This window comes from Pithys albifrons, chromosome Z, assembly GCF_047495875.1.
Source record: "Pithys albifrons albifrons isolate INPA30051 chromosome Z, PitAlb_v1, whole genome shotgun sequence".
In the NCBI taxonomy this organism is placed as follows: domain Eukaryota; kingdom Metazoa; phylum Chordata; class Aves; order Passeriformes; family Thamnophilidae; genus Pithys; species Pithys albifrons.
This window is the reverse complement of record NC_092497.1, coordinates 26,147,731-26,172,482: the sequence shown is the minus strand read 5'-3', so window position 1 is coordinate 26,172,482 and position 24,752 is coordinate 26,147,731. Positions and strand designations below refer to the sequence as shown.

General features: G+C 39.8%; 1 protein-coding gene across 5 annotated transcripts in view; it reads left to right on the top strand.

The window, feature by feature from the left end:
* Positions 1–24,752, top strand: part of IQGAP2 (IQ motif containing GTPase activating protein 2) — a 130,866-nt gene that overhangs the window by 54,960 nt on the left and 51,154 nt on the right. For 4 of the 5 annotated variants that reach the window (XM_071581414.1, XM_071581412.1, XM_071581413.1 and 1 more), the window contains exons 3-7: positions 13,708–13,864; positions 15,052–15,129; positions 16,899–16,975; positions 21,991–22,058; positions 22,397–22,510. In XM_071581414.1, the coding sequence (XP_071437515.1) occupies positions 13,708–13,864; positions 15,052–15,129; positions 16,899–16,975; positions 21,991–22,058; positions 22,397–22,510 (494 nt within the window). Of the gene's footprint in view, positions 1–7,341; positions 7,387–13,707; positions 13,865–15,051; positions 15,130–16,898; positions 16,976–21,990; positions 22,059–22,396; positions 22,511–24,752 lie in introns of those variants that run through there. The other variant, XM_071581411.1, reaches the window with a different exon arrangement.

The window sequence follows — 24,752 nt, the reverse complement described above, 5'->3', positions numbered from 1 at the left end:
AGCAAATTCACAGGTCAAAATAGCATCCTAAGTCGCTTAGGTCTCGGTGTAAGGCTGAGAGTTAACAAGTTGTGATGGCTTGCTGATTAACTTGATCAAAGTAGCTGTGTCATTAATAGGTTGAACAGCAAGGTAAATTGACTTAAAATATCCTTTGGTTCAAGTTCATATGTGTAGGGCATTTTTTTCTGTGTTAAATTGTTACCTGACTGCTGATTGGACACCCTGAAATTGTTTATGAAGAAATGAAAGAAAATGCTCCTGTAAAGCATTTTAATGTTTGTTCCTCCTTGTCACCCTTCTAAGGTAATAGTAAAGTGAGCTGTACCAGCCTAAAAATTAGTTTCCTAATGAAAGGGAGCTGATAAGGATGCCTGGATGTCTGCTCTGAGTTTCACTTTGATTTCAAAATAAAAATTACTGTTACTATTTTCATTTTCAAATACAGAGCTTTTATGTTAATTTCTGTGCCTGAAAGCACTTGGAGATCATGGAGGTGCTACAGGAGTATTTCCAAAGAAGGCATTGTGTTCATTGAAGAAGAATCCATTGAGCTACTCTGCAGCCTTTTATTTTTCAGAAGATGCTTCTATAGAAATGGATGAACAAACCATTCTATAGGATTTGTTGACTTAAAGGTTTTCTAGAGTGTTAGAGCATGCTAAAACCTCTCTGGAAACATAGCTGTAGTACATGAGCTCCACAATTAGTTTGAAAACGTCTCTAAAACTTGTAAGTTTTTCCTTTTGATTTAAATGTCTTGCATTTTTATTTCCTCTTTATGCATGAACAGGGAAACAGAGAAGCATTTTGTTTTACATTGACTACTTTGCATAAAACACTGTGGTTTCCCATTAGTCTTAAACATCCAAAGTTTGGTTTAATATGACTTTTCTTGCATATGGCATTTTGTGTTTAAACAATATGACCAGTAATGGCAATAGCATTCGGGTTGGGATTGAACAACTGTTGTGAACACCGTTTGGCTTAGGGTACACTGACAAGGAATTGGCTGCCTTTTTGCTTTTCTGCTGCTGGTTGATAAAATAACACTGAATATCCAGACACCCTGAATGGAAATTGCACAGGGAATAGTGTTACAGGACATCAGAGATTCAGTCAGCCATGGACATGTGGTTGTTGTGTTACTGGGTGAGTTAGCCAGAGAATGAGGGCTACCTGGGGAGAGTCAGAAAAAAGAATTTATGACATGATATTTGGAGTCAGGAAGGTGGGGGTTGGTGCAGTGGGATGGCAGAGCGGAGTAGAATGTCCTTGGTGTAGCCTGCTTTTACCAATCCCTATTACCTTGTCTGGTGATTGGAAAGCTCTTATCTGACTATGTATTTCTTATACCTCTTACTGTCTTGAGTAACTTGGATACTGGGGTATAGATGATAGATGCTTATCACTTGGTGAGCACTCTGATAGGGGTATATCACTGTTTGTTCTTGAAGAGATTGTCTTGTGTACACAGATGTTGGGATGGTGATCTCAAACCCCTTAAACTGAAGTGCTGTCACCAGACACTGGGTCTTTGATGCATGACATGATTAATTGCACTGTTAAATTTTAACCATGTTTATTGCTATCACTTTTTTCTTCCTAGTCTAGGCTTTGAACTACAGCTTAGCTTTCATGCTGTCCTATTGCTAGCTTACTACATTAATATAAGCTTTCCAAGGTAATATTTTAGAGTTTTGCAACTAAAAGAGCTTGTTCTACTGCTTGATATCTCCGGTCCCTTTTCTTAAAGGAATGGTTTTATTTCAATCTCTTAAATGCTGCCAATAAAGTTGTGTTTGAAATGCCTGTGACTATTTTATGTAACTTTTAGTTATATGTTCTCAAGAAAAAATCCAATTTGACTGGAAAAACTGCAGCCAGTTCTTCTCCAAGAGCTCATGTCTAAATGTCATGTCATATAGAAATTTTGGTTATGACCCATAATGTAAATTAGTGTTAACTGAGTGCCTCAGCTCTCTGTAGAAAACATTATGCAGTTTTGAAACTGGCAAAATTTTATCATCCAAAGGATCCAAAGCTTTGTTCAGCAGTTATTAGTTTATATTTCTGATTATAAAGGTGAGTCTGCAGAGCACTTGTGAATACTTCTGCCACTTTCTGCTACAGAGAGGCCATTTATCTTCACCAGTGTAAAGCAATATAAGTAATTTCTTGGGATTTCATTTCTTTGTGGATTATAAAATACTGTTATACTGTTGCCTGCATTTTTCTCTTCTACTGCAGGTCTGATATATATCCATGTGCTTCTCATAATTTTATAGATTATTACTGAGGGGTAAGGGCATACTGTCTTTCCAGCCACAGAGGGCTGGAGGGGCATTTCTTGCACAATCATGGGAAGAAAACCAAAAGGTAACTGAAGGTGCTGTGCACAACATTTTTCACCTAAATGCCTTGGGTTTACCTTTGGTCTTCTATCTTGTGTTTCTTTTTGACATGGGACAAAGTTTAAACTCCTTCTTGTTGCAGTTTTGCAGAGTTTACATAACACTAAATGCTTTGAACAACAGCTCAGCCTTTCATACCACAGCTCTTTCAGTCTTTTCACTTCTTAAATGCCTTGTTCTCTCATCTGTGTTTTTAAATTCTGACTTGGCTGCTGTCCTGCACCCTTCTTTAAGAGTCCCAACTGCCTGTCTAGTAGATGCACTACTTGGGTTATTTTTCTGTTTTCTGTACCCTGCATTCTTGCTGCTAGTTGCTTTCACAAAATTAACCTTTGTCAGATATTAGACAGTTATAGATAAATATCTGCATCTCGTCCAGTGGACTTGAACTGGTCAAGGAGTCAGAACAGCATTGCATCCTGCCATGTTTGAGTTTGGTTTCTTCCCCTATCATTGGTCTCCTGTGTGGCCTCAACATGGTCTTTAGCCTGCACCTTCTTTGGAGGTTTCTGTTGATCCAGCTGCATTAGTTACTGAATAAATGTTCAGGACTGCAAACAGAGCTGTGTCCTTCTGTTGATGGTCTTGAATCATGAACTTGGCATTAATACCCACACAACATACAAGTTTGTGTGTTGAAACTACACTGGAGGTACTCCTCTGAGTCACTTTTCTACCTTAGAAAAGTGTATTTATTATAGACATAGTGATAATAATTGTACCCGTACTCTTACTTGAAAAGAGTAACGTCCTGCATAGCTGAGGACTAAAATTTGCATGGAAAGTACTTTGCAGGGATAATGAGCAAACACACAGAATATTAGATCTCCTTGTAAAAATGACTGTGCTGCTTTGATGTTTCTTTAGCTATCCTTCCTGTGTCTCTAGCTTGACAGCAGCTAGAAACAACACATCTGATGATGCAGAGGATTTTGGCAGAGGGTTAACAAAAGATGCATGTTTCCTAATGGACAACTGTGATTAAGTTTTAGTAGAAGCTTCATCAAAATGACTGTTGGATAAACCATTTCATAGAAAATACAACTCTATTTTCTATGGATTTGGATAGTAATTACTGCCATGGCAGGGTATGAACTTTGGTTGAATACTTATGTAACTGTAACTTAAGATTTGTAGGACTATTGTGTGAAGGACTGAAATGTGAAGGTTATTTCAAGGATTCATTATTAGTTATTTTATAGCAACATTTCTGTAGGTTACCATGTATCTTCTGCTATTCTTCTGCTCAAGTGGATTGCTTGGAAGACTATGAGATTATTCCAGGCCAGAATCTTTTAAATTGCTAAATCTGAAATACCATATGCTGCTTAGAGGCGGTGCCTTAAACTGTACTACTATACTGCACCTATAGAAGACACAATAGAGCAAAGCAAGCTGCAGTACCCGGTAGAAATGCAATATAATGTGCAAGTCTAAACTATGACCTTGGAGTCTGTGCAGTGTTTTCCTAAAGCAAAAATTATGTGTAACTTGCTTTGCAAGATTTCCACATGAACAAATGCTGTACTGTATAAAAATTCTTTTATTGCTGTGTCTGCTTCTGTTTATCAAATCAATGTCTATACTGGTGAAAAATTAAGTTAGATTAATTAATATGCAAAATTCAGCTTCTCTTTTTTTCAGATGAAAGCATTACTTTATTTGTAGGGAGACCCATTTTGTTTGCATGTAATACTTGCTCCAGAACTTGTGTCTGTACTACCTAAAATTTCATTTGTGATTTGAGACTGTCATCTGTCTGAAATTATGGTTTACAGGGGCCACTGAGCCACTTCTACCAGACTAACACAGGAAATACTTGTGTTTCTGCTGCTGTGGTCTCCGCTGCCTTTTGGAAGAGAAGGCTATTAAAATAGGTCTAGACGCTGCAGCTGGGTGATGCATGTCAATCCAAGCTGTGTTAACTTAATTGCACAGGGTTTGCAAGTTTTTAGGAGAGGACTGCTCTATTTCATCCTTTTTTCCTTTTTCATCCAAATGAAAAGCCAATACTTCACATAAAAAAAAAGGGATACTTCAGACCACACCTTCTGCAGATACTTTTTCTCTCCTGAGACATTTGAACACTGACTTAATATTTCCACCTCATTTGCTTAGGTAACCTGTTCAGTACTGTTGTTTCTGCTGAGAAGAATCAGGTGGGGTTTCTTAGGAAGACACACTTGCTGTGGCTGTTCAGCCTCCACCACCATGGTGAGCTCCCTTCCCAGCAATGCTTTATCCCGCCTCTTCAGCTTTTGTCACCAGACCCTGGCAGCTTGGAGTCAGGCCAAGAGCAGGGGGAAAAGATGAAGTATCCCTGTGACCATCAGCCTGGGCTTTGTTAGCATTGGCCCCCACTGAGCAGTGTTATTGCACATAGCAGTCTTGGAGTTTGTGCCTGATACTCGGTGCTAAATCCTACTGTCTCTGCAAAAACAGAAGACAGCAAAACAAAGCCTTTCTGATAGTAAAGATTGCAGGCTGTTCTGAAACACATACATGCATGTTTCTGTTGCCTGTTGTGGTGTTGCTGGAGAGTCTGTTTTTACCCCACCACAGGACTGCTGAGTAAACAGGACTTGGCTGCTGCTGGGTGCCCAGCAGCCTGAGATGGCTGTGGGGCCATGCCAGGGCTCCAGCGCAGGCATCTGAGCAGCACCTTTCCTTGTGGACTTTAATCACTGATTAACCCACATAAAGGGTGGTTGCAATCAAACAGATTAAACCAGGACACAGTATCTGTGCTGCCATCTTGTGAACCAGAATTTTAAAACACCTTTAAGATTATTTTGTAAATATGACAGTGTTGTCATGGCAGCAGGTATCTGTTGTGAAAAAAATGTTGCTGACATGATTTATTGCTGGTTTACTGTGCTGTATAGGACAGGCAAGTTGTCAGTGTTGCTTTCTTCTATTCATCTGAATTGAATATGAAGTGCATCAGAAAGGCTTTGATCAGGGAAATTAATGTTGCAACAAACTTCATGCCAGTGTGCACAACTCAACTAAATGTGCAGTGAAATTTGTATTGTTTTAACACTTGTACACAAAGAATCCATACATGAATGTTTCATAGCTTTCAGCATAGCTGTTGCTGAAAGTCAGTATCCTCTCTGGTGAAATCATAATTGTGAAAAGTTGAGATGTTGCTAAATCTAACACTAGCTGGAGATCCAGAGATATGCAATTTGAATTCCAACTGACTTATGGAAGTGTAAAAAAATTGACAACTGCAAGTTAATCTAAAATCTCTCGCTAAAGGATTTAGCACTTACTTTATGTGCTGAAGTTCTGAGATCTTGTGTAGCCAGGTTATGTGTGGTGTCCTCCATGTTAATTCTTGTATGCAACATAGGAGAACTGGTGACCGGGATGACCTATATCCCACTTTCTTCACCACACTGCTCTGGTGATCGACAATCACAGAATTTGATTTCTTTCAGGGTCCAGTGGTTTGACTCTGGCTGGAGACCAGGTATCCACTAAAGCCTCTCTATCACTCCTCTCTGCAACTAGAGAGGGGAGAGAAAATACGATGAAGGGTTCATGGGTTGAGAAAAGATACCAGAGAGAGATCACTCACCAGATACTGTCATGTTGTGAGATTGCTTGCAAAAAGTTAATTTCTGAGCAATCCAAACTGCTTCAGCTCCGTGAGAATAATGCTGATATTTCAGCCTGCAAGGACACACACCTGCTGTTTGTCCGGTAGGCGACGGTCACTCCTTGCAAGTGTTTTCATGAGAATGTCTCAACTGCCTTCCTGATCTCCGGACATGGACCTCAAAACATCGAGATGAGATAATACAAACACCAGACTTGTGAGAGATAGGCTTTTAACCAATTAGAAGTTCTAGGGTGTTGGGGTGAGACTCTTTTAGCCAATAAGATGTACCTCTAACCCTATATAAACCGTGTGCTGTGTGAAATAAAAGGTCTTCACTATAAACTTCATAAGCTTGTTGGTGAAGTCCTTTCTCTCCGCGAACGTTTGTTTACTTTACTGTCACAGGCAAAACAGATTCAAATTGGGGATAGCAATTGAATTTATTACTAACAAAATCAGAGAGGTTAATGAGAAGTAAAATAAATCTTTAAAACACCTTCTCTCACCCTTCCCTCCTTCCCAAGTTCTACCTCCTCTTACCCAGTTGTCCAGGGAAACAGGGAATGGGTGTTATGATCAGTTCATCTCAGGTTGTTTCTGCTGCTGATCAGGAAGAAGAGTCTTTCCACTGCTCCAGTGTGTGGGGTGCCTCCCATGGGAGGCAGTCCTCCATGAACTTCTTCAATGTGAGTCCATCCTATGGGCAACGGCACCAGTTGAACTTTTCCAACATGGGTCACTCTTCCACACGGTACAGTCTTTCAGGCACAGGCTGCTCCATAGTGGGTCTCTCATAAGGTCACAAGTCCTGCCAGGAAATCTACTCCAGCATGGGCTCCACTCTCCACAGGTCTGCAGGTACCTGCCATGATCCTACTCCACCACAAGTTTCCCCACAGGTTCACAGCCCTCTTTCAAGCATCTACCTGCTCCAACATGGGTCTTCTTCACAGGATGCAGGTCGATTACCTCCCCCTGGGGTACAGCTGCTTTATCATGGTCTTCACCACAGGCTGCAGGGGAATCTCAGTTTGGGCACCTGGAGCACCTCCTCCTCCTCCTCATCCTCTACTGACCTTGGTGTCTGATTAATTCATCTCACCTATTCTCACTCCTCTCTTCTCTGGCCACAATAACATCTGTTAAATAACTTTTTTTTTCTTCTTCTTAAATATGTTATCACAGAGGCGTTGCCACCATTTCTGATTGGCCCAGCCTTGGCCAGCGGCACATCCGTCTTGGAGCCGCCTGGCACTGGCTCTGCCGGACATGGAGGAAGCTTCTAGCAGCTTCTCACAGAAGCCACCTCTGTGGCCCCCCCGCTGCCAAAACCTGGCCATGCAAACCCAATACACAGACAAAGTAAGTTTTTAGGATGGATAAAACTTGAGATGCAGTAGAAACCATCACTGGAGTATGAATCTAGAGCCTCAAATTTAGAAGATGATTTTCCCAAGGTGTCTGGCTCCAGGAGTAAGTTGGCTGCAGAGAGCTCTAGCTCTGGCTTGAGATAAGGCTCCCAGCTCTAAGGAATGTTTGGGGCTGAATGCACCAGAACGCGAGGGGGAAAAGGGGGTCTGAATAAAGTGGTTTTCTCAGCTGCCCACTGGGGTCTTCACAGCCTCAAAGTCAAGCCTCCAAGCTTGTGCACTTTTTTATACTCATACTTTTTGCCATGATGGTATTCAAATTGTATGTATCTATTTTCATGGAATGGCTGGAAGTTTTGCATGCATTTGCTCTGGAAATAGCCTGTGGCTGTTTGTGAAATAACCTTTTCCTAAGGTTTCTGGTTTAGGAGATGTATCATGCCAAAACTTGCAGTATAATGAGAACAAATTCCAAAGTTGACATACAGGTTTTCCTTACAAACAATTCAACACTGCCACCACTGCCCAAGACTCAGGCAAACAGCACACCTAGGTTGCTTCTGCTGCTCTGAACCTCCTTTACTTAAGAGAATTTGGCATGTAACAATATCCTTTTTTTGTATTAAAAAGCAAATGAAGAGTTAAGAGATGAGATTTCTTAAAAATTTCTAGATTCAGAAAATAGAGACATAGTATGAAAGAACTTTAAATGATGAATACACATGCTTCAGACTGTATATTTCTGAATATTTTCAGATAAGTTTTGACTTGCCTACAAACTCATCACTTCACTGACATTTAAAGTTAGAATTTTAACTTTTTGCTTTGATTCTGATTGCTGTTACTCATATTTTCTAGCCACAAGAGGTTTTTTGTCTTTCTTTGGAATGAGATGGTCACGTAGTCTCTAGGTCAGCAATCTATTTCAGTTGTGCTGAACTAGACTGAAATGCTCTGGTTGTGAGCCAGGCAGGTAGTAAATGAATGGTAACTTATCTTTACCTTCTCTTCACCACACTTTCTTCATAGTGGCATGCAGTGCTCCGAGCTTTGGCTTTGGAGTCCAATCTTTTCTTTTCTGAAGATCAGTTACCCACAGGGTAAAAACCTAGTGCCCTTGAATCCACATCTTGCAGCATAAATATAAAAGGGCACGCCAGCACAAGTACAAATTTTGCTGCAATATTTGTTGTGTGCCAAAAGTAATGGGCTTTGGGGTGGGTGATACAACATAGTCTCTCTTCTCTGCTGAACAGACTTCAGCATTTTCAGTCTCTGTGTGTGTGTGCTTTGCTGACCACACAGTCAATGAGAACTTCGTAACTAGCTGAGTTCATAGTGCAGCACTGGTGTTTCCAGTTCCCTTGGCCTTGCCTTGAATAAGATTCAGCATTTTTTTTTTATTTTAAAGTGCAAGTCTGAGCTAATTGCACTGCTGCTATTTTCACAAAATGGTTAAGGTTGTGAGTGACCACAGTGGGTCATCTGGTCCAACCTCCCTGCTCAAGCAGGGTCATCCCAGAGCACATGGCACAGAATTGTGTCCAGTTGGTTCTTAAATATCTCCAGTGAGGGAGACTCCACACCCTCCCTGGGCAATCTATTCAGTGCTTGGACAAATGTGGAAACTAGATCTCTTGGTGAGCAGCGTGTTCTTTACTTCTCTTCGGTCTGGCATAGAAGTCACCATTGTTATCTTGCCAGAAATTCACTGCTGAACACCTCTGCTTTGGATTGTCAAGAGTTAGAGCAGAACAGAACAAAGCAAAAGTAAATTGTACCTCAATTACTCACTTCTGGCAGACTCTCAAGTACTGTGTATTGGAACTCAAGTTTTGAAGATGTATTTCCATTGATCAGATCTAGGTCTGGCTTTTTGTCTAAGACAAATCCTTTGTTTCTGTGCTAGCAAGTACTGCAGTATTATGAAAATAAAAGTAGGCTTTACATATACACACTGGTGTATGATCTCAAGAATAATCTTTAGGAAAATATCTGCTTATGTATGTTTGACTCAAATGATAAGACTAAAGCTGACCCAGTTAGCTCTGCAGCACTGTTCAAATGATAGGCAATTTTTGACAGTGCTGCCTAGAACTTCAGTGATATGCTGTATGCTTTAATCTGCTTCATGAGATTGACTTTTGTCCCTCCATCATGGAGTGGGGTTTGCAATTAGCCTTGAGTGACCAAATCAACTGTCTTGACCACCACTGTATCAGTTTTTCATGGCATACATCTTTTCACTGAGTTAACATTACTAAAAACACAGTATCAGTTATGGGGTTGTTGTAGAAAAAGAAACGGCAGAAATGAATATGCACACTTGATAGCTATAATAGTCATTCCACAAGCCTCATACTGAAGAAAAACATACCAGCTAAGATAGACTTATAGGCCCTTCATCTTGTATGACAATGGTGTTAACTACTTTTTTGAGGCAACACTTTCTGCAATAGACTTAAATCTAATGCTGATGTTGCAGTTCTGTGTGCTCAGGAAAACAGTTGGTGAGGCAAAGGCAATGCTGCCTCTTTAGTACTGAAGAAAAATAAATTGCTCCAAAGGTACCTATGAATCCTTACTGCCACACAGATATTCTCTGTTTCAATTAAAGAAAAAAAAAGTACAAGGATTTCTAGTTTTCTTAGTCCAGTCTGCTCCTGATGACAGCACCATGTCATATAATAACCTTCATAAACCAGGCAAATCGTGTCTTAAAATGCAGAACCTCACAAGGTTGGAAGTAATGCTTCTTTCTGTTTAAAACCACAATTGCCTTTTTACTGAACCACGTACAGGGAACAAAACTGTAATTGCAAGAAGCACTGGGGAGAAAAGTGCTGCAGATGTGTTGGTAACAGGAAGTTCAACATGACCCAGCAATGTGCTCTTGCAGCCCAGAAAGGCAGTGGTGTCCTGAGCTGCATCAAAAGCAGTGTGGGCAGCAGGTCAAGGTAGGTGATTCTGCTCCTCTGTTTTGCTCTGGTGTGACCCCATTTGGAGTGCTGCATCCAGGATTGGGTTCCCCAGCACAGGAAAGACATGACTTGCTCTAGCAGGTGCTAGAAGAGGGCCACAAAAGTTATAGGGCTGGAGCACTCCTCCTGTGAGGACAGACCTCATCTGGAAGAGCTGGGGTTGTTTACCCTGGAGAAGAGAAAGCTCTGGAGAGAACTTACAGCACCTCCCAGTACCTACAGGAGTCCTACAAGAGAGCTGGAGAATGACATTTTAAAAAGACATACAGTAAAAGGACAAGGGGTAATGGTAGAGAAAGGGTAGGTTTCTATTAGATGTTAGGTGAAAATTCTTCATTGTGAAGGCGGTGAGACAGTGGCATAGGCCAGAGAAGTTGTGGATGTCCTATCCCTGGAAGTGTTCAAGGCCAGGCTTGACGGGGCTTTGAGCAACCTGGTCTAGTGGAAGGTGTCCCTGCCTATGGCAGAGGGATTGGAGCTAGCTGATGTGTAAGGTCCCTTCCAATTCAAATCAATCTATGATTCCATGATGTCTCAAGAAGTTCTAAGAGAGAGAGTAACAGAGTTGAGAAGCTGTTTGCATAACTAAGTTAGAAGGTTGTTTTTTTCATTAGCAGGATTTAATTCAAATCCTGGTTTTTTCCTAAACATGTGCAAAACAGAGTAAATCCTTTCACAGTAGATCTTGTACCTAAGTTCTGCAACTTCCAGACATTGGTAAAGCATATCTCATGTGTAATAGAGCTGAAGCTACATTCTCAGTCTTGGATACTGATTACCAAAAGCTGTAAGTTATAGTTGACCTATTGCTGACCCCTGACTTTTTCTAGGAGAGATACAGCCTACAGATTTTTGGCTATAAATGGAAAGAACCTGTGCATCCTTCAGGTTTGCCTCACTTCTCTCTTATATTTTCCCCCCTTTTTGCCCTACTGGGCTACTAATGTTCTCCTTCTAAAAAGAGACTTGTTTCCTTGTATGTTTATCCAGACTTGTTGTTTTGACAACAATATTCTACTTTACTATTTTTTTTCTCTCTTTGTGTACTCATACTGTTTCCTGTTTGTTTCTCAGGGTACTGCCTTGACCCACTAGACAGGGTGGCCTCCTTACGCAGAACAGGATGGTTCCAGATCACTCTTAAATGCTCATCACTATGCTGGGAAAAAAAATCCACAACAGTTTTACTGTTGCTGAATTACAGGAGGTTTGAAAATCTGAGGAGTAGCTTATACTTTGGATCAGCATTTCATTTAAGGCTTGAGGAACACCTCAACGTTATATGTAAATACCAAATTTTTGTACCATAAGGAAGAAATTTGTGGAGGCACATGTGTGTATCTTCAAAAACAGTTCCAATGTAATACTTTCTTTATGCTCCAGACTGAAGATGTCAGAAAAGTATTTTCCTTCAAAATAAAGAAGAGCAATAGAAGTGCAAAAAAATCTATTTTAAGGTACAAAATGCTACTCTGGGCACACAGTTTATACCACTGGAGGTGGTCTACTGAAATGCTAGAGTTAGCTTCATCTCATGGTGAATATCTCCTGTGCCTCAACAAGCTTCTCCTGCTTATCTGTACAACTCTTTTTCTAGAAGACACATTATAGGAAATAAATTCTTTAGGAACAGCTAATTAGCTGAGGTGAAAACCACATTTGCCTGGAATATACTTACTTTGTTTATTCTTCCTTGTTGTCTTTTTTTGGAGAGGACAAATATTGGGACACTTTTACTTCATGTGTACATCTATTTAGTCTATAAAATAGTAGTAAGGATGACTTTTGGGACCCTTGGCATGGACCCATAACACATGAATGTGCAATGCAGAATGGAGCCAGGAAGCTTGTCAGGAATATGATTGTCCTCACTGAAGCAGCTTTTATATTGCAAAATGTAGTTCTAATGATCTTCCTCCATGCAGTTTTGTGCAATTTTGTTTCAGATTTATGGGTGTTGGTTTCTTAAAAAGCTATTTCAGTAGTCTGTGCTTCAGTGAAACAACTTTCATATTTCCTGTAACAAATCCAAAAGTGTAATGGAGTAGGACATTTGTCTAGTGTTTTAATGTGAAACAAAATGCTGTAGTGAGCTTTCTTCTTCTCTGTGGTGGAGTAAAAACTGGCTTATTTTCAACTTGGATCCAAGTTTTCTGGTTTCTGAAGTCACCCCTTTGAAAGTGATGTTAGACTTGTAATGCTGTCTTGCTTACAGTGACACTGCCTTAGTCGACAGTAAGCATAGTGAAAGAGTGTCTTCAACTTTGTTCTTGCCCTTCAGATTTCTTGTTTGTATTAATATTCTAGCAGCATCAGAGATTGACTGGGGTGGGGGAAGGGAATAACAAAAAAACCTGGAAAGAATTAAGCAGATTTAAAGCTCTTGTAATGTCATTTAGCTACTAGAAATAAGAATAATATCACAGGGCCAAAACACTTGCTCCACCAATGTAAGGAACTTCTGGTCTAGTGATTAGGATACTAATCTCTTTCAGGAGTGCCTTGGAAGCAATTTCTCAAGGCTACTCATTATAAACATACTGGATAATATGGTTTCATGTCTGTTATTTGCCTTCTGAAGTGTTCATGCATTAAATTAATTACTGTTTTCTATCTGGCACCATGTCTATCAGATCTTAAGCCTCAAATGCATTACTAGTTTACCACTTTGGAGAATTAAGTCACTGTCACTAACAAGAAGCCATCTTTCAGCCAACATACTTCCAGGCAGAGCTCAAATACGTAAAGTACCTTGGACTTTCCAATAAAAAGCCTCACCCCTTTCTCTAGCACTGGCACTGTGTCTTGTGAGTGAGATTGGAGAGCTCCTATGTATTGCAGGAGGAGGGTAATCTGCAGGAGTGCTCTGTACTGAGATGGGCATGCTGCAAACTTGCACTGCAGAGCATATCAGCAAGTGCATTAGAACCAGCCTCACCCAGCACATAATTGGTAATTGCTGTCCTTGATGTTCGAGAGGTTCAGCACTGGCATAGCTACCAGAGTTTTATAAATGCAAACATAAATAATACACAGCACTCCATGTTTCCTTATAGTTTTCAGTTGAAACTACTGTCTGTTCAAAAGCCTGGTGCTGTTCAAAAGGTTTGAGCTGGACCCCTTAGGGTTCTCAATGCATCATGATCATATACTGTAGATACGATTTTCTAGTCATTTTGATCTGCCACGTGAATGAATATGAGAATTTTCTCCTTAGCCCTTGCCCTTTTCTCCTGTTATTACATTGTGATAGTGAGATTAAAAGTATGGTGTCTGTAGGCAAGAGGTGTCACATTAAAACAAAAAATAACGTTTCTCAAATGTCTCTGCAGATGGATGGAGGTCTGCCTGGATGAAGAACTGCCCCCAACTACAGAACTGGAAGAAGGCTTGAGAAATGGTGTTTACCTTGCCAAGCTTGCAAAATTCTTTGCACCTAATGTGGTGTCAGACAAAAAGATCTATGACGTGGAACAGACACGCTATAAGGTAATAACTTTCTCAGTTCTTCCACTGAAAAAACAACAAAAAAAATTTTTGTCTTCCAACTCTAAAACATTACCAAGTATGGTTGGTTAACTTTCTCTATCTCTTTTGTAAGACTGTTGGGACTAGATGGAAGACTCACAGCAGTAACAAGCCAGCACAATAAGTTAGAAAAACTTCACCCTTAGGAAAACTGTGTTTATATCACTACAAGTTTTTAAGGCTAAATGAATTACACTTCTAGCTCCAGGAAGAACATGGGCTTTACCATTTATAAAATTATTTCTCATTAGATCTGTGTGTTTATTTTATCAACTTTAACACTGAAAAGTGAAAAACAAGCTAATAGTGAGCTTATCTAGTTACCTGTGCAAGTAATTTGTTAGCTCTAAGACCCTTGATAATATAAAAATAGATACATTTTGTACACAGCAGTTCCACTATGGAATGCATTATACAGCAGTTCCACTATGGAGTGTGTTATCTCAACATGTAGAGTGGGCATTAAAAATTTGAAGTGGACATTTTTAAGGTGTAATAACTGAATTTGAGAGTTAAGAAATTGCCTAGGTTCCATATGATTAACAGAACCATGGTTAAGAATTCTGGTTACATTTAAATGTTTCTCTGGAAAACCTTCAAAACTTCAGTTCAGGCTTTCCTTCTGTCTTTACTGTAAAAGAAAATATTAATTAAAAAACCCCAACACAATGCTCTCCCACTTTGTTCTTATGCTGCTTGAATAGGCTATAGGGAGGGTCAGTCAGGTAGAACTGAAGACTGACTAAGGCTCCCTTATCTCTTCTCCTTCAGAACAGTGTCTGAGCTGTGTTACCACTTCTGTATTTTGGTTCCTGGTATTTAACATCCAGCCTCTACTCCTGAAGCTCAAATAACTACCAAAGGACTGTACAAATTTCCACTTCAATCATAGTTCACCCTTATGGATACAAATCTGGCTTACATAACATGAAAGAATGTGCAGCACTCAGTGAGGGGCACATGTTGATGTATTAGGGTACCTCATTAGCAGAAGTGAGGCTGTTAGACTTTGGTCTCCAGGTTCAAACAAGGGAAAATTCCTTGAACTCAGCTTCAGGATATAAAACTGGGAAACAACAGGAGGATCAATAACTACAGAATTTTCTTAATGTGATTTTTAAAATCTTTCCCTTCTGTGTTTTCAATAGAGATCTGGCCTTCATTTTCGGCACACTGACAACACTGTACAGTGGTTAAGAGCAATGGAGTCCATTGGTCTGCCTAAGGTAAGCCTTCAAATTTTAGCAAAGAAAGTGGTTCAAGGCATTGTCGAACTGAGATCTCTATTCAGCTGCTTGAGCATAAACACTTCTTACTGTAATTCTACAGGGAGGGGGTGATTCAGAGAACAAAATTAAAGAGAAGGTAATGTAGAAAGCAGTGGGAGTGTCAGTTCTGTGCTGCTGCTGCCGATATATGTTGGCTGAGGCTGTTGTGAAGGAAAGTTGTGGGTGGAAATGCTCAGGCTGCTTCCGCTGCTTGAAGACAAATGGGACAGTAGTAGTGTTGTAGCTAAACCTTATTGCAAGCATAGTCTCTGGGGGGGCCTGAAAGAAATGTGGTTTAAAACAGAAAACTTAAATATTTGCTTCCTTTAGGTTACCTCTTCGCATCGTGTCTCTTGCTGCCTCTTCCTCTTAATGTACGTCCCAGTTTCTCTGCTTCTACCCTGTTTCCAGACTGTTCTTGCACTCTCCAGTGCATCTGCATGACTATGCTGCTGCTCTCCTTCCACCAGCTACTTTCTTGGGTCACCTCTTATGTTTATCTTCCTCCTTGTGGGTCTTCACTTGTCATCCTTCCCCTCCGCTGCTGTTTCTGGGCACCAGTGAGTCTATTTTGGATGAAAATCCTTTAAGGAAGGGCTGTGCAGAAACACCTATGCTGCTTGTTTGGACAGTTTGGTGCCCGCACACCAGCGTGGGGTGAGCACTTCCTTGCCCAGGCTGCCTGGGTGACGGCAGCCCTGGTGCTGCCAGATGCACCTTGGTCAGGCACGGTGGGAGTGCTCAGGCAGCTGCTGGAAGGACTACATGGACTAATGGCCAGCCACTATAAGCAAACCCAGTGCAGGCACCTATAAGCGGAAAAGAGCACCCATGGCTACCATCAAAAATGCCATGGAGACAGGAAGGGTCCTGCCTTTTTGAGGTCAGGATTTTTTTCCCTCAGTTGAGCCCTTGTGTCCTCAGTTCAGCTGGCTGATTTCCACCCTGTCATCCCTCCTCTAACAGATTATGTTTCTGTTCCAGAGGATGGTCATGGCCAAAAGCTTTTTCGATTCTCTCTCACAAAGCTGTTTTGAGCAAATGATGAAGAGGGCACTGTCCTCCTGACTTACTCAGTATTGTCCTATTAACCATGGGACTGTTCAGCCTCAAGTGCTCTGCCTGGGCTGGAAGCATGCTGCCAACTCTCACGGTTAACTAGATCTTTTATTATATTTTTATGGAGAAACCGTGTTTAGTGACTGGGATGAAGGCCAGGAACAAATTAGTGGTAGAACCAGAACTGGAACTTATGATGTGACTTCTTGGCTAAATTGTTCAATATTGCTCTCTGTAAATATCTTTGTAAATTATGTATTCACAAAGTTCACAGTGCTGGCAATTAGAATTATGCACTTTTAAACCTTACTTGATAGGTTGGTTTGCAATGAGGCTTTGCAAATTGTAACTATGTTCCAGGTTTTGGGTGTCTGTAGGAGGACAAGCACTACTGGCTGAGTTTATGCCAAAAGACCTTTTCTAAAAATCTTATTCAGATGCTGTCTGCTTATGTTTCTTGTGTCCCCCTCTTATTAAGTAGCTTTTATGCTTTATTAAAGTTCTTCCTTATGAAAACAACTGATAAAATAACATCAGAAGAGATTTGATTCATAACTGTATAGAGGTAACAGCTGAAATTGTCTAAGTTTAAGCTGTGGTTAAGCAAAGTAAATTTTTCTTTTCAGTAATAAGTCGTCTTCTTTAATTATGTGCTCTTTGCTTCTTAGATCTTTTATCCAGAGACCACAGATGTCTACGATAGGAAAAACATCCCTCGTATGATATACTGCATTCATGCTCTAAGGTAACTGGTGATGGGAATAAAAGTCACAGTAGCTGCCAAAGCTGGGAGTGTAAGTCTTGAAATGGCTTTAGAGCAACCAGAATGCCAAAATCTGTCACAATTTAGAAGTTCATTAATTTTAGGTTGGAGACAAAACTTGACCTTTGTCAGGACTATTGGCCAAATTATTTTCTAAACAGAAATTAAGGACTACTGAATTTAGCACATACATCCCTGTGTCACTAGTACATCCCCTCACAAAGTGCTCATTCAATTTCAAAACACATACTGCAACAGAAATCAAATAAATCAACAAAACCCTGCTGCAGATAGGCTGATCAGAGTGCAAGTGATTGTGAGCTGACACCTTTCTGCACCAAAAGTGAAGCAAATACTCTATTCTGAGGTAATTCACATAAAAATTAACATGTTCCAAGATTTCAAAATTCTGAGCAGCTTGATTTTGAAAACAAAGTTAGAGAGGCTTTGACCACACAATTGAAAATAGACCTTAAAAATTTTTGATGTCCTGCCTTAACAATTTTCTTGATGTTTAGCACAAAAACATCTGCCTTGTGCTTTTCCTGGTGTGAGGGACAGTGGACTTGGCAGACACCTCCACCCTCCTGTGGCTCTCCTAGTTAATTTCCTGCACTTAGAGGCCTTTCCCTCTCATTACTTTCTTGCAACTAAGCTTTCAGAAAACATAATTAACTTGCACCTCAAACTCTCTTCTATGTTTCTAACTGTGTTCAAAGAAACATCAGCTGCTCCCGGGCTACCAGGCAGAAACTACTCAATAGATGCTTTATTGAAACTGTTTTAGGGCTAATAATTCAAATTATGTGCCCCCTCTTGCACTCTGGGATGTGCACTCACTGCCAGTAACTAAGACCTACTACTAAAGTTCATCACTCTCCTTTGCATGCTACGTGTTTTCAATTGTCAGCCCAGTATTTTTTGTCCTCTGACAAGTGTTACCTCTTGAAGTTATTATACCTGGTGTAATGTTAACTGGGACGTGTCACCAGGACTCTTTGAAGGTAGTTATCACCTGTAACTTGGTAGTGCAGTCTGTTCTGATAGCAAGTGTCTTGAAGTGATTTCCTACAGAGGATGCATGGGGCTATACCGGTAACCATCTGACACTGTGGTCTGTGTACCCCCACAGCCATGTTGTGGGCCAGCTCAAACTTTTTGCAGGAGATGGAACTACATATTCACTTTTTTCAGTATTTGCTTCCTCATGTACAGAGGATGTTATTACCTGTGGATTTGAATGCTACATAAACAACAATGCCATCAATACATTCTTAATATCTGCCTCGTCTTTGCAATGGCAATAACACTTTTATCTTGAACTGATTTTCATGTGGGTTGACCTTTGGTAGAAGTTTTCATTTCTCCATCAACATACCCCAAGATTTATGCTGGTATCGGAATAAGTCTGTGTTCTCTTAGCTTTCACTTCCAAGTTTGTCTTGTTTAATTTACTTTTCCTTGCTGCATATGAACACATAGGTCTAACTCTGTACTTACTGTTTGTTTGTTGTGTTTTTTTTTTTTTATTTCAGTGCTATTATTTTAGAAAAGGGCCTTAAATCAAATGTGTCATGCCACACCAAATAGGCCTGGAATGCTTTCATTTATGATGCTTTCCTATGGGATTGTAGGCCCCTGTGCCTGCATGTGTTGCAGGATGCAATAGTAGAAGAAACAGTGATTATGTTTTGCTTATTTCCATAACTTTTCCTACAATGCATGCCACAAGTCCTTCACTGGAGTCTTTCAAATCAAACTCTGATGTCAGTACTTAATGCACAGACTACATTGAAATCTGTCTAGGAAACAATAGAAGTAAGGACATTGCACTTTGCTTGGCCAGCAGTGTTCTTAGTTGGGTTGACATCAGAGGAATGCTGAGCTGTAGGAGTCTTGTTGTGTTTCCCTTCTGCTGACGTTGTAAGTACTGATCTGCTGGTGTCTGCCTCCTCAGCTCCACACCACATACCACTCTGCTTTCTGGATTTGTCACAGTATCCTCTCCAAGGAATCAGTACATGGTTTACTTACCCTCGAAAGGTCCATGTCCTTGTTGTTTTCAGGGTCCCACATCCCAGCACTGAGAAACAGCAATTGCAAGCAGGATTTTCAACTTTGCCATAGTAGCATAGATACACATGACCACTATATAAAGAGTCACCATTGGGCTTTAATGCTGAATTCTGATGCATCTTGCAGCACATGATAAATTTTCAAAGGCTTATAACTTGGAAAACACTTTCTCAGAGAGGTGAGGGGTTGATTTATTTTGTATTCTTTCTTAGTTGCTATGAAGTCATTACTCTGAAGCAACAAAATTATGTGAATTTAGCACAAGATATTCTCATTCTTGAAAATCTCGAAACCATCTTTACCTCAGATTTTTTCTACATGAATGCATTTATGCACAATCAGCATGCACAACTTGTGTAAATTTATAAGACCATTTTAAAATGCCCCTTTAAGAGGCATGAAATAGCCTTAAGAGTAGACAATAGGAACAAACAGTTCAATCTAAAGGGCCTATTTGTCATCTGAAATATTAACATTTTGCAGGGAAAGTCACTAGTAATTTGGTGGTTTTTTGATCTTTATGCTGCTAGAGGTCATGAAAATAGACAATTACTCTAAGCATAATAGTTTAAATATATATTTTTAGGATATGTCCTGTTTCAAGTCTGAAATGAAGACTGTTTCACTTACAGCATGTGGAATGACTTGTCCTGTCAAATACAGCAGTGCTCTGGCCAGGAAGGAGTGACTTAGCAAACAGTTTCTAGACTCCTGTTGAATATAGTTACCCCTTGCTTTTCTCTTGTTGAAACACCAATACTGAAAGCCTGACTTAAAAAATATAAAGGTATAAGTTTCATTTCTTGCACCATTTTTGTCTTGTAAAATCTGATTTGGTTTTGTTACAGGACTAAATGAGGTTAAGAACAACATCAATAAAATTCAGATGCTAATAGTGATCCTTGTTCATAAATAACAGTGCTTAGAAATATTTTTTTATTCCTTGGAAAATTCAGTTTTTGTATTATTTGCACATCACTGCTGCATCCTAGACAAACTATCCCTCTGAAGCCAGACAGCTTCAAAACATTGTTTTCCTAGGAAACATTAGAATAACAAGCATGCTTTAAAAGTACACTGTTTTCAGATCTGGTTTTTTTATGACATGTTGTACTTGAGCTAAGCATAAAACAAGACCCAGGAATCTCTGCCTGATATGAGCTGCAATTCTGTGTGGGTGATGCTTCATATTGAAGGGAGTTTCACCTGGGAACTGCTCTCTCCCCTTTGTTTCTACCTTTTTCCTGATGCCTCATATTCACCTTTCTTAACCGCAAGATACTCTGCTTTTGACTTTATATGGCTTCCCTGAGGTTCAAATTACACTATAATGCGTTAAGCAAGCTGTTTCAAGTGAAATTATACCTTATCTCGGAGTAGAAGTGTCTTTACTTTCCCTGAGACTCGAAACACATTTTCAGCACCATCTGGTGGCTGGTTAGTAAATTTGTCCAAAACAAAGGAGCTTAGGAAGAATCACACATGGCTCAATATCCTTCTGGAAGTGCTAAACAGCAAAAACTTAATTCTCTAATGTTCATAACAGTATTTCTTCCTGAGTCTTTTTATTGTGGTGACTCAAAAAAACCAGCCAGCACAGCCCTGTGATGCTGCTGATCTCCATAGCTGTTTGTATGACACCCAGTGCTTCAGCAAGGATTGTGTCCCTGTCTCAAACTTAGAGCAAAATCTCTATCTACCAGGAAAGACTAGAAGGCAGATCAGGGTAACAGAGAAACCTGGCTCATTACTATATACTGTGAGGAATTTTCCTGCAATAACTAACTTAAATTAGACAGCTTTGAAAGATGAGAACGGCAGCAGCAATGATTTTGAGAGGCTGCAAAAGAGTGTCAGCCTACCTGAGATCTGTTGTGTTCGTCCAGATTGTGGCAGGGCTGAGCAGTAGGTGTGGTGGCATGAAAGATAAATGCTGATTCTGTGTGCTCTGAAATAAATACAGCAGCTACAAATACTTGCTTTGAAATATCCTATAATTTCCCAAGAGCAAAAAAATTCTCTACAACAAAACAGGAAAGGGAACTGTTACCTGGAAGCTGAAACCCTAGGCCACAATGCACATTTTCAATGAATGAAGTTGGGGTGAAGTTAAAAGAAATGTGGAAAACAATCCATTTGGAGAAATGCATTATTTCAGTCTTGTTTTTAAAATCCATATATTTTGATCCCTTCTTGATAAACTCATTTTATTTCAATGATAAATTATAGAAACATCAGTTTTTTGTAGATATATACATGCCTTGTTTTTCAGAGATACTGAGAAGATATGTATGAACTCAGTTGTTTTTTCAGATAGCATCCCAGAGCTGTAGAAATAATGGGTACAGGTAGTTTTCATGCTATATTGGAACAAAAATATTAGTTCTTGGACAGCACTTTAAATTAATCTCCCTTCACTTTCCAAAAGTTAAATAGCTAATGACACAAATATATTTGAGGTGGTCTTAGGTAGACTTACAGCTTCTTGTTTCTCTACACTGAGTAAGAAGGGTTGTCACTGTCTTTGGCTATTAATTACAGGAATGTAATAATGCAAATCGGAACAGCACATAGATCCTAACTATAAGCTTGTACTGAAGTGCATTCCCTTCTTGATTTTCTGCCAATCCTAACTTTTTGCATTTCTTTAACTGTCTTTCACTAAGGTTTTCTACTTAACACATGCCCTGTGATCTGAGGTACTGACAGTGCCTCTCTCTTAGAGATGCTGCATGGAAATAAAAAAGATTGTTCATAAAACTTAAAAATACAGCATAAAGAGAATTGTAGATAATTCATTCTGTAATGGCCTAAGAAAGACAAGGTTTAAAGGGCAAGTTTCCTTAAAGTGCTTTTCTCCTGTACAGAAAGCAAACACCTCAACCGCATGCACTTTTAAATTCTTATTTTCTTCTTTGCAGTTTATATCTCTTCAAACTAGGATTAGCTCCACAGATCCAGGACCTTCTGGGAAAAGTAGACTTCACAGGTAAAAACTGCTTTTGTAATCATATGTTCTTTTCACCCTGTAAATCCACTAAACGTGTATATATTTTCTATTATGGTGTTACTCCTGACAACATTGTTCCAAATCCATTCTAATTAAACAGGTGGGAGGCTGTGACTTTTAATTAATATCAGTCTCTGAAGGACAGAAGGAGTGAGTTTGCATGGAATACTTGTCATGTCTTAGATTCTTTCAAAATGGGGAGGAAAACTGATAAGCCCTGACCAAAAAAATTGCACCCATGTTTGTAGGTATGGTGGTACATAATGAAATTCTTATTCTTTTGTTCTGATAATATTTCTTTTTGTGTGCATGAATAGAGGAAGAAATCAGCAACATGCGAAAAGAGCTAGAGAAGTATGGCATACAGATGCCATCTTTCAGTAAAATCGGTGGGATTCTGGCCAGTGAATTATCAGTGGACGAAGCTGCATGTAAGTGTGGATCATGTTTTGTTCTGTAGTGAATACTTTGACAGAATGGTGTCAGAATATTTCCTATGTTTTAATTTGCGTAGTTTGCAACATCTTCATAAGTAGAGAGAAAAGCAAGCAAGTTTTCACTGACTATTGCATTGCTTCCCTGTTAAAAGAACTCTTGCAATTTTTCAGTCTGTGCTTTTTAGTTTCCCCATTGATCCACAGGAAGTGCACAAGAAGCAAAGATTTCTTAGAATAATTTAGATAGGTTTAAAGTTTTGGTGGCTAGTGCTCCTCTAGAATATTGAATTGGGGTCTCTGCATGCCTCTGCACCATACAATGGACCACAGCAACATAGCCTTCTCTGTGTCTTGGTTCTTTTTTTTTGGTGGCCTTTTGCAGTTTTCCTAAATCACTCAGACACGTTGCTGTGAGGACAAGTCACAGTTCCAGAAAGACAACTCTCTCACATATGGTTGTGTATAAATGAGCTTGACTCTGTGGGCAGCTTTCAATCTGTCTGACCACTGGCATGGTAGAACTCTGTTAAAGGCTAGGTCCTACTGATGCATCTGGAATAAACTTTTCCTTTTTAGAGGAACTGAACAGTTATGGCCCTTCTGAGTCTAAATCTGGGTGGTTTTCTCTATTTACTTTTGGAGGGTTTTTTTGTGGTTTGCTTTTTGGTTTTTTTGTGGTGGGGGGTGGAATGTTTGCTTTTTTTGCTTCTGCGGGGTTTGGTGGAATGAAGCAATATAGCAAAAAAAATTGCTTCCATTTAAATGGTATATCAAGTATCTCTTCTTATATTGGCACTTGAACTCTACATAATTTGTTTGAGGTCTTATCCTTTTTCGGAAGTGTAAACTGAAGAACAAAAGGGTTGGCTCTAGTGTATTCCATTGCAACTTTGTTAAACCTTGAAAAGAAGCATAAGAGAAACAAGCTGATTCATGATGTTACTTACTGTGTGTAAATTTCCAGAACTTACTTAAAACACACTTGATGTTGATTCATGTTATCTGTGTTATATATTTTGAAGCCTGCTTAGTATGTGCATGCTCCTCCAAAACTAGTCGCTTAAAATGGTACCACCAAAAATGGGGGTAGTTTGCCTTCTCTCCCCCCTCCCCTCCCCCCCCCCCCCCTCCCCCACTTTTAAGTGGATTTTCAGAAATTTAATGACTACCAAACACTTTTACAGGGAGCTTTCTCTGTAGACAAAAAGGCTAGAACATCTTTCTCTGAAAGCCTTATTCTAGTGTTTAGGGTTTCCTTTAATTTCTGAAATGTTTTCAGTCTTAAAGGCAGGGTTTCCTGATGCTGCTCCTGTCCCTCTGGGCAAGGATTGTGCTATAGATGACATACTCTGCCTCAGAACAGGAAACATTGCTGTGGCAACCTTCACACACTAGTAAGTCTGGGTATGGACACCCTGACAGAGGAAGGGGTCTACCATCCTTCTTCCTAAATGGAGTATGCACAAGCAGATATGAAGTGAAATAAGTGCTGGTAACTCCTACTTTGCTACCATCAACTGTAGAAATCAGTGTTCAAAGACTAAGTTTAAATGCTTTGATAGACAGCTTATTCCACAAAGGAATCCTCTCTATTATTCCATACTTTTAGCCTGCTCTTTTTAGTCCAGTCAGGCTTCTCACTGTTTCTCTTGGTAGGTGGATTCTCATCTACCAATATTTGTTCACTTCTATTCTAATCTTGAACCTATTTTTGACTATTTTTTGCTAGCTCCACTTAGGTCAGTGAGGCTTCTTACATAACTGTGGAGAAATTACATCCTTCTTATGTGTTTTGTTTTATGAAGGTGTTGGGATGATGTGTTTCTAAGAAGGACAGATATCTCTTAGCCCCTTGAAACCGATAGAATGTACACAGAATCATAGAATGTCTCAAGTTGGAAGACACCCATATGGATAACTGAGCCCAAGTCCCTGATTCTCACAGGATTATCTAAAACTAAACCATACATCTATGAACATTGTCCAGATGCTTCTTGAACTCTGACAGGTTTGGTGTTGTGACCACCTCTGTGGGGAGCCTGTTCCAGAGACTGACCACCCTCACAATGAAGAGCAGTTTCCTGATGTCCAAGTGAACTTCCTCTTTTCACAAATTTTAATGACAAACGAACCACTGTGTGTGTCTGCTCATAGCTCCTCCACCTTGCTAGCTGTTTATATTTCCCATCTGATACTGTGCTGAACTGGAGGGAAATCATTTTAGAACAACTTTCTG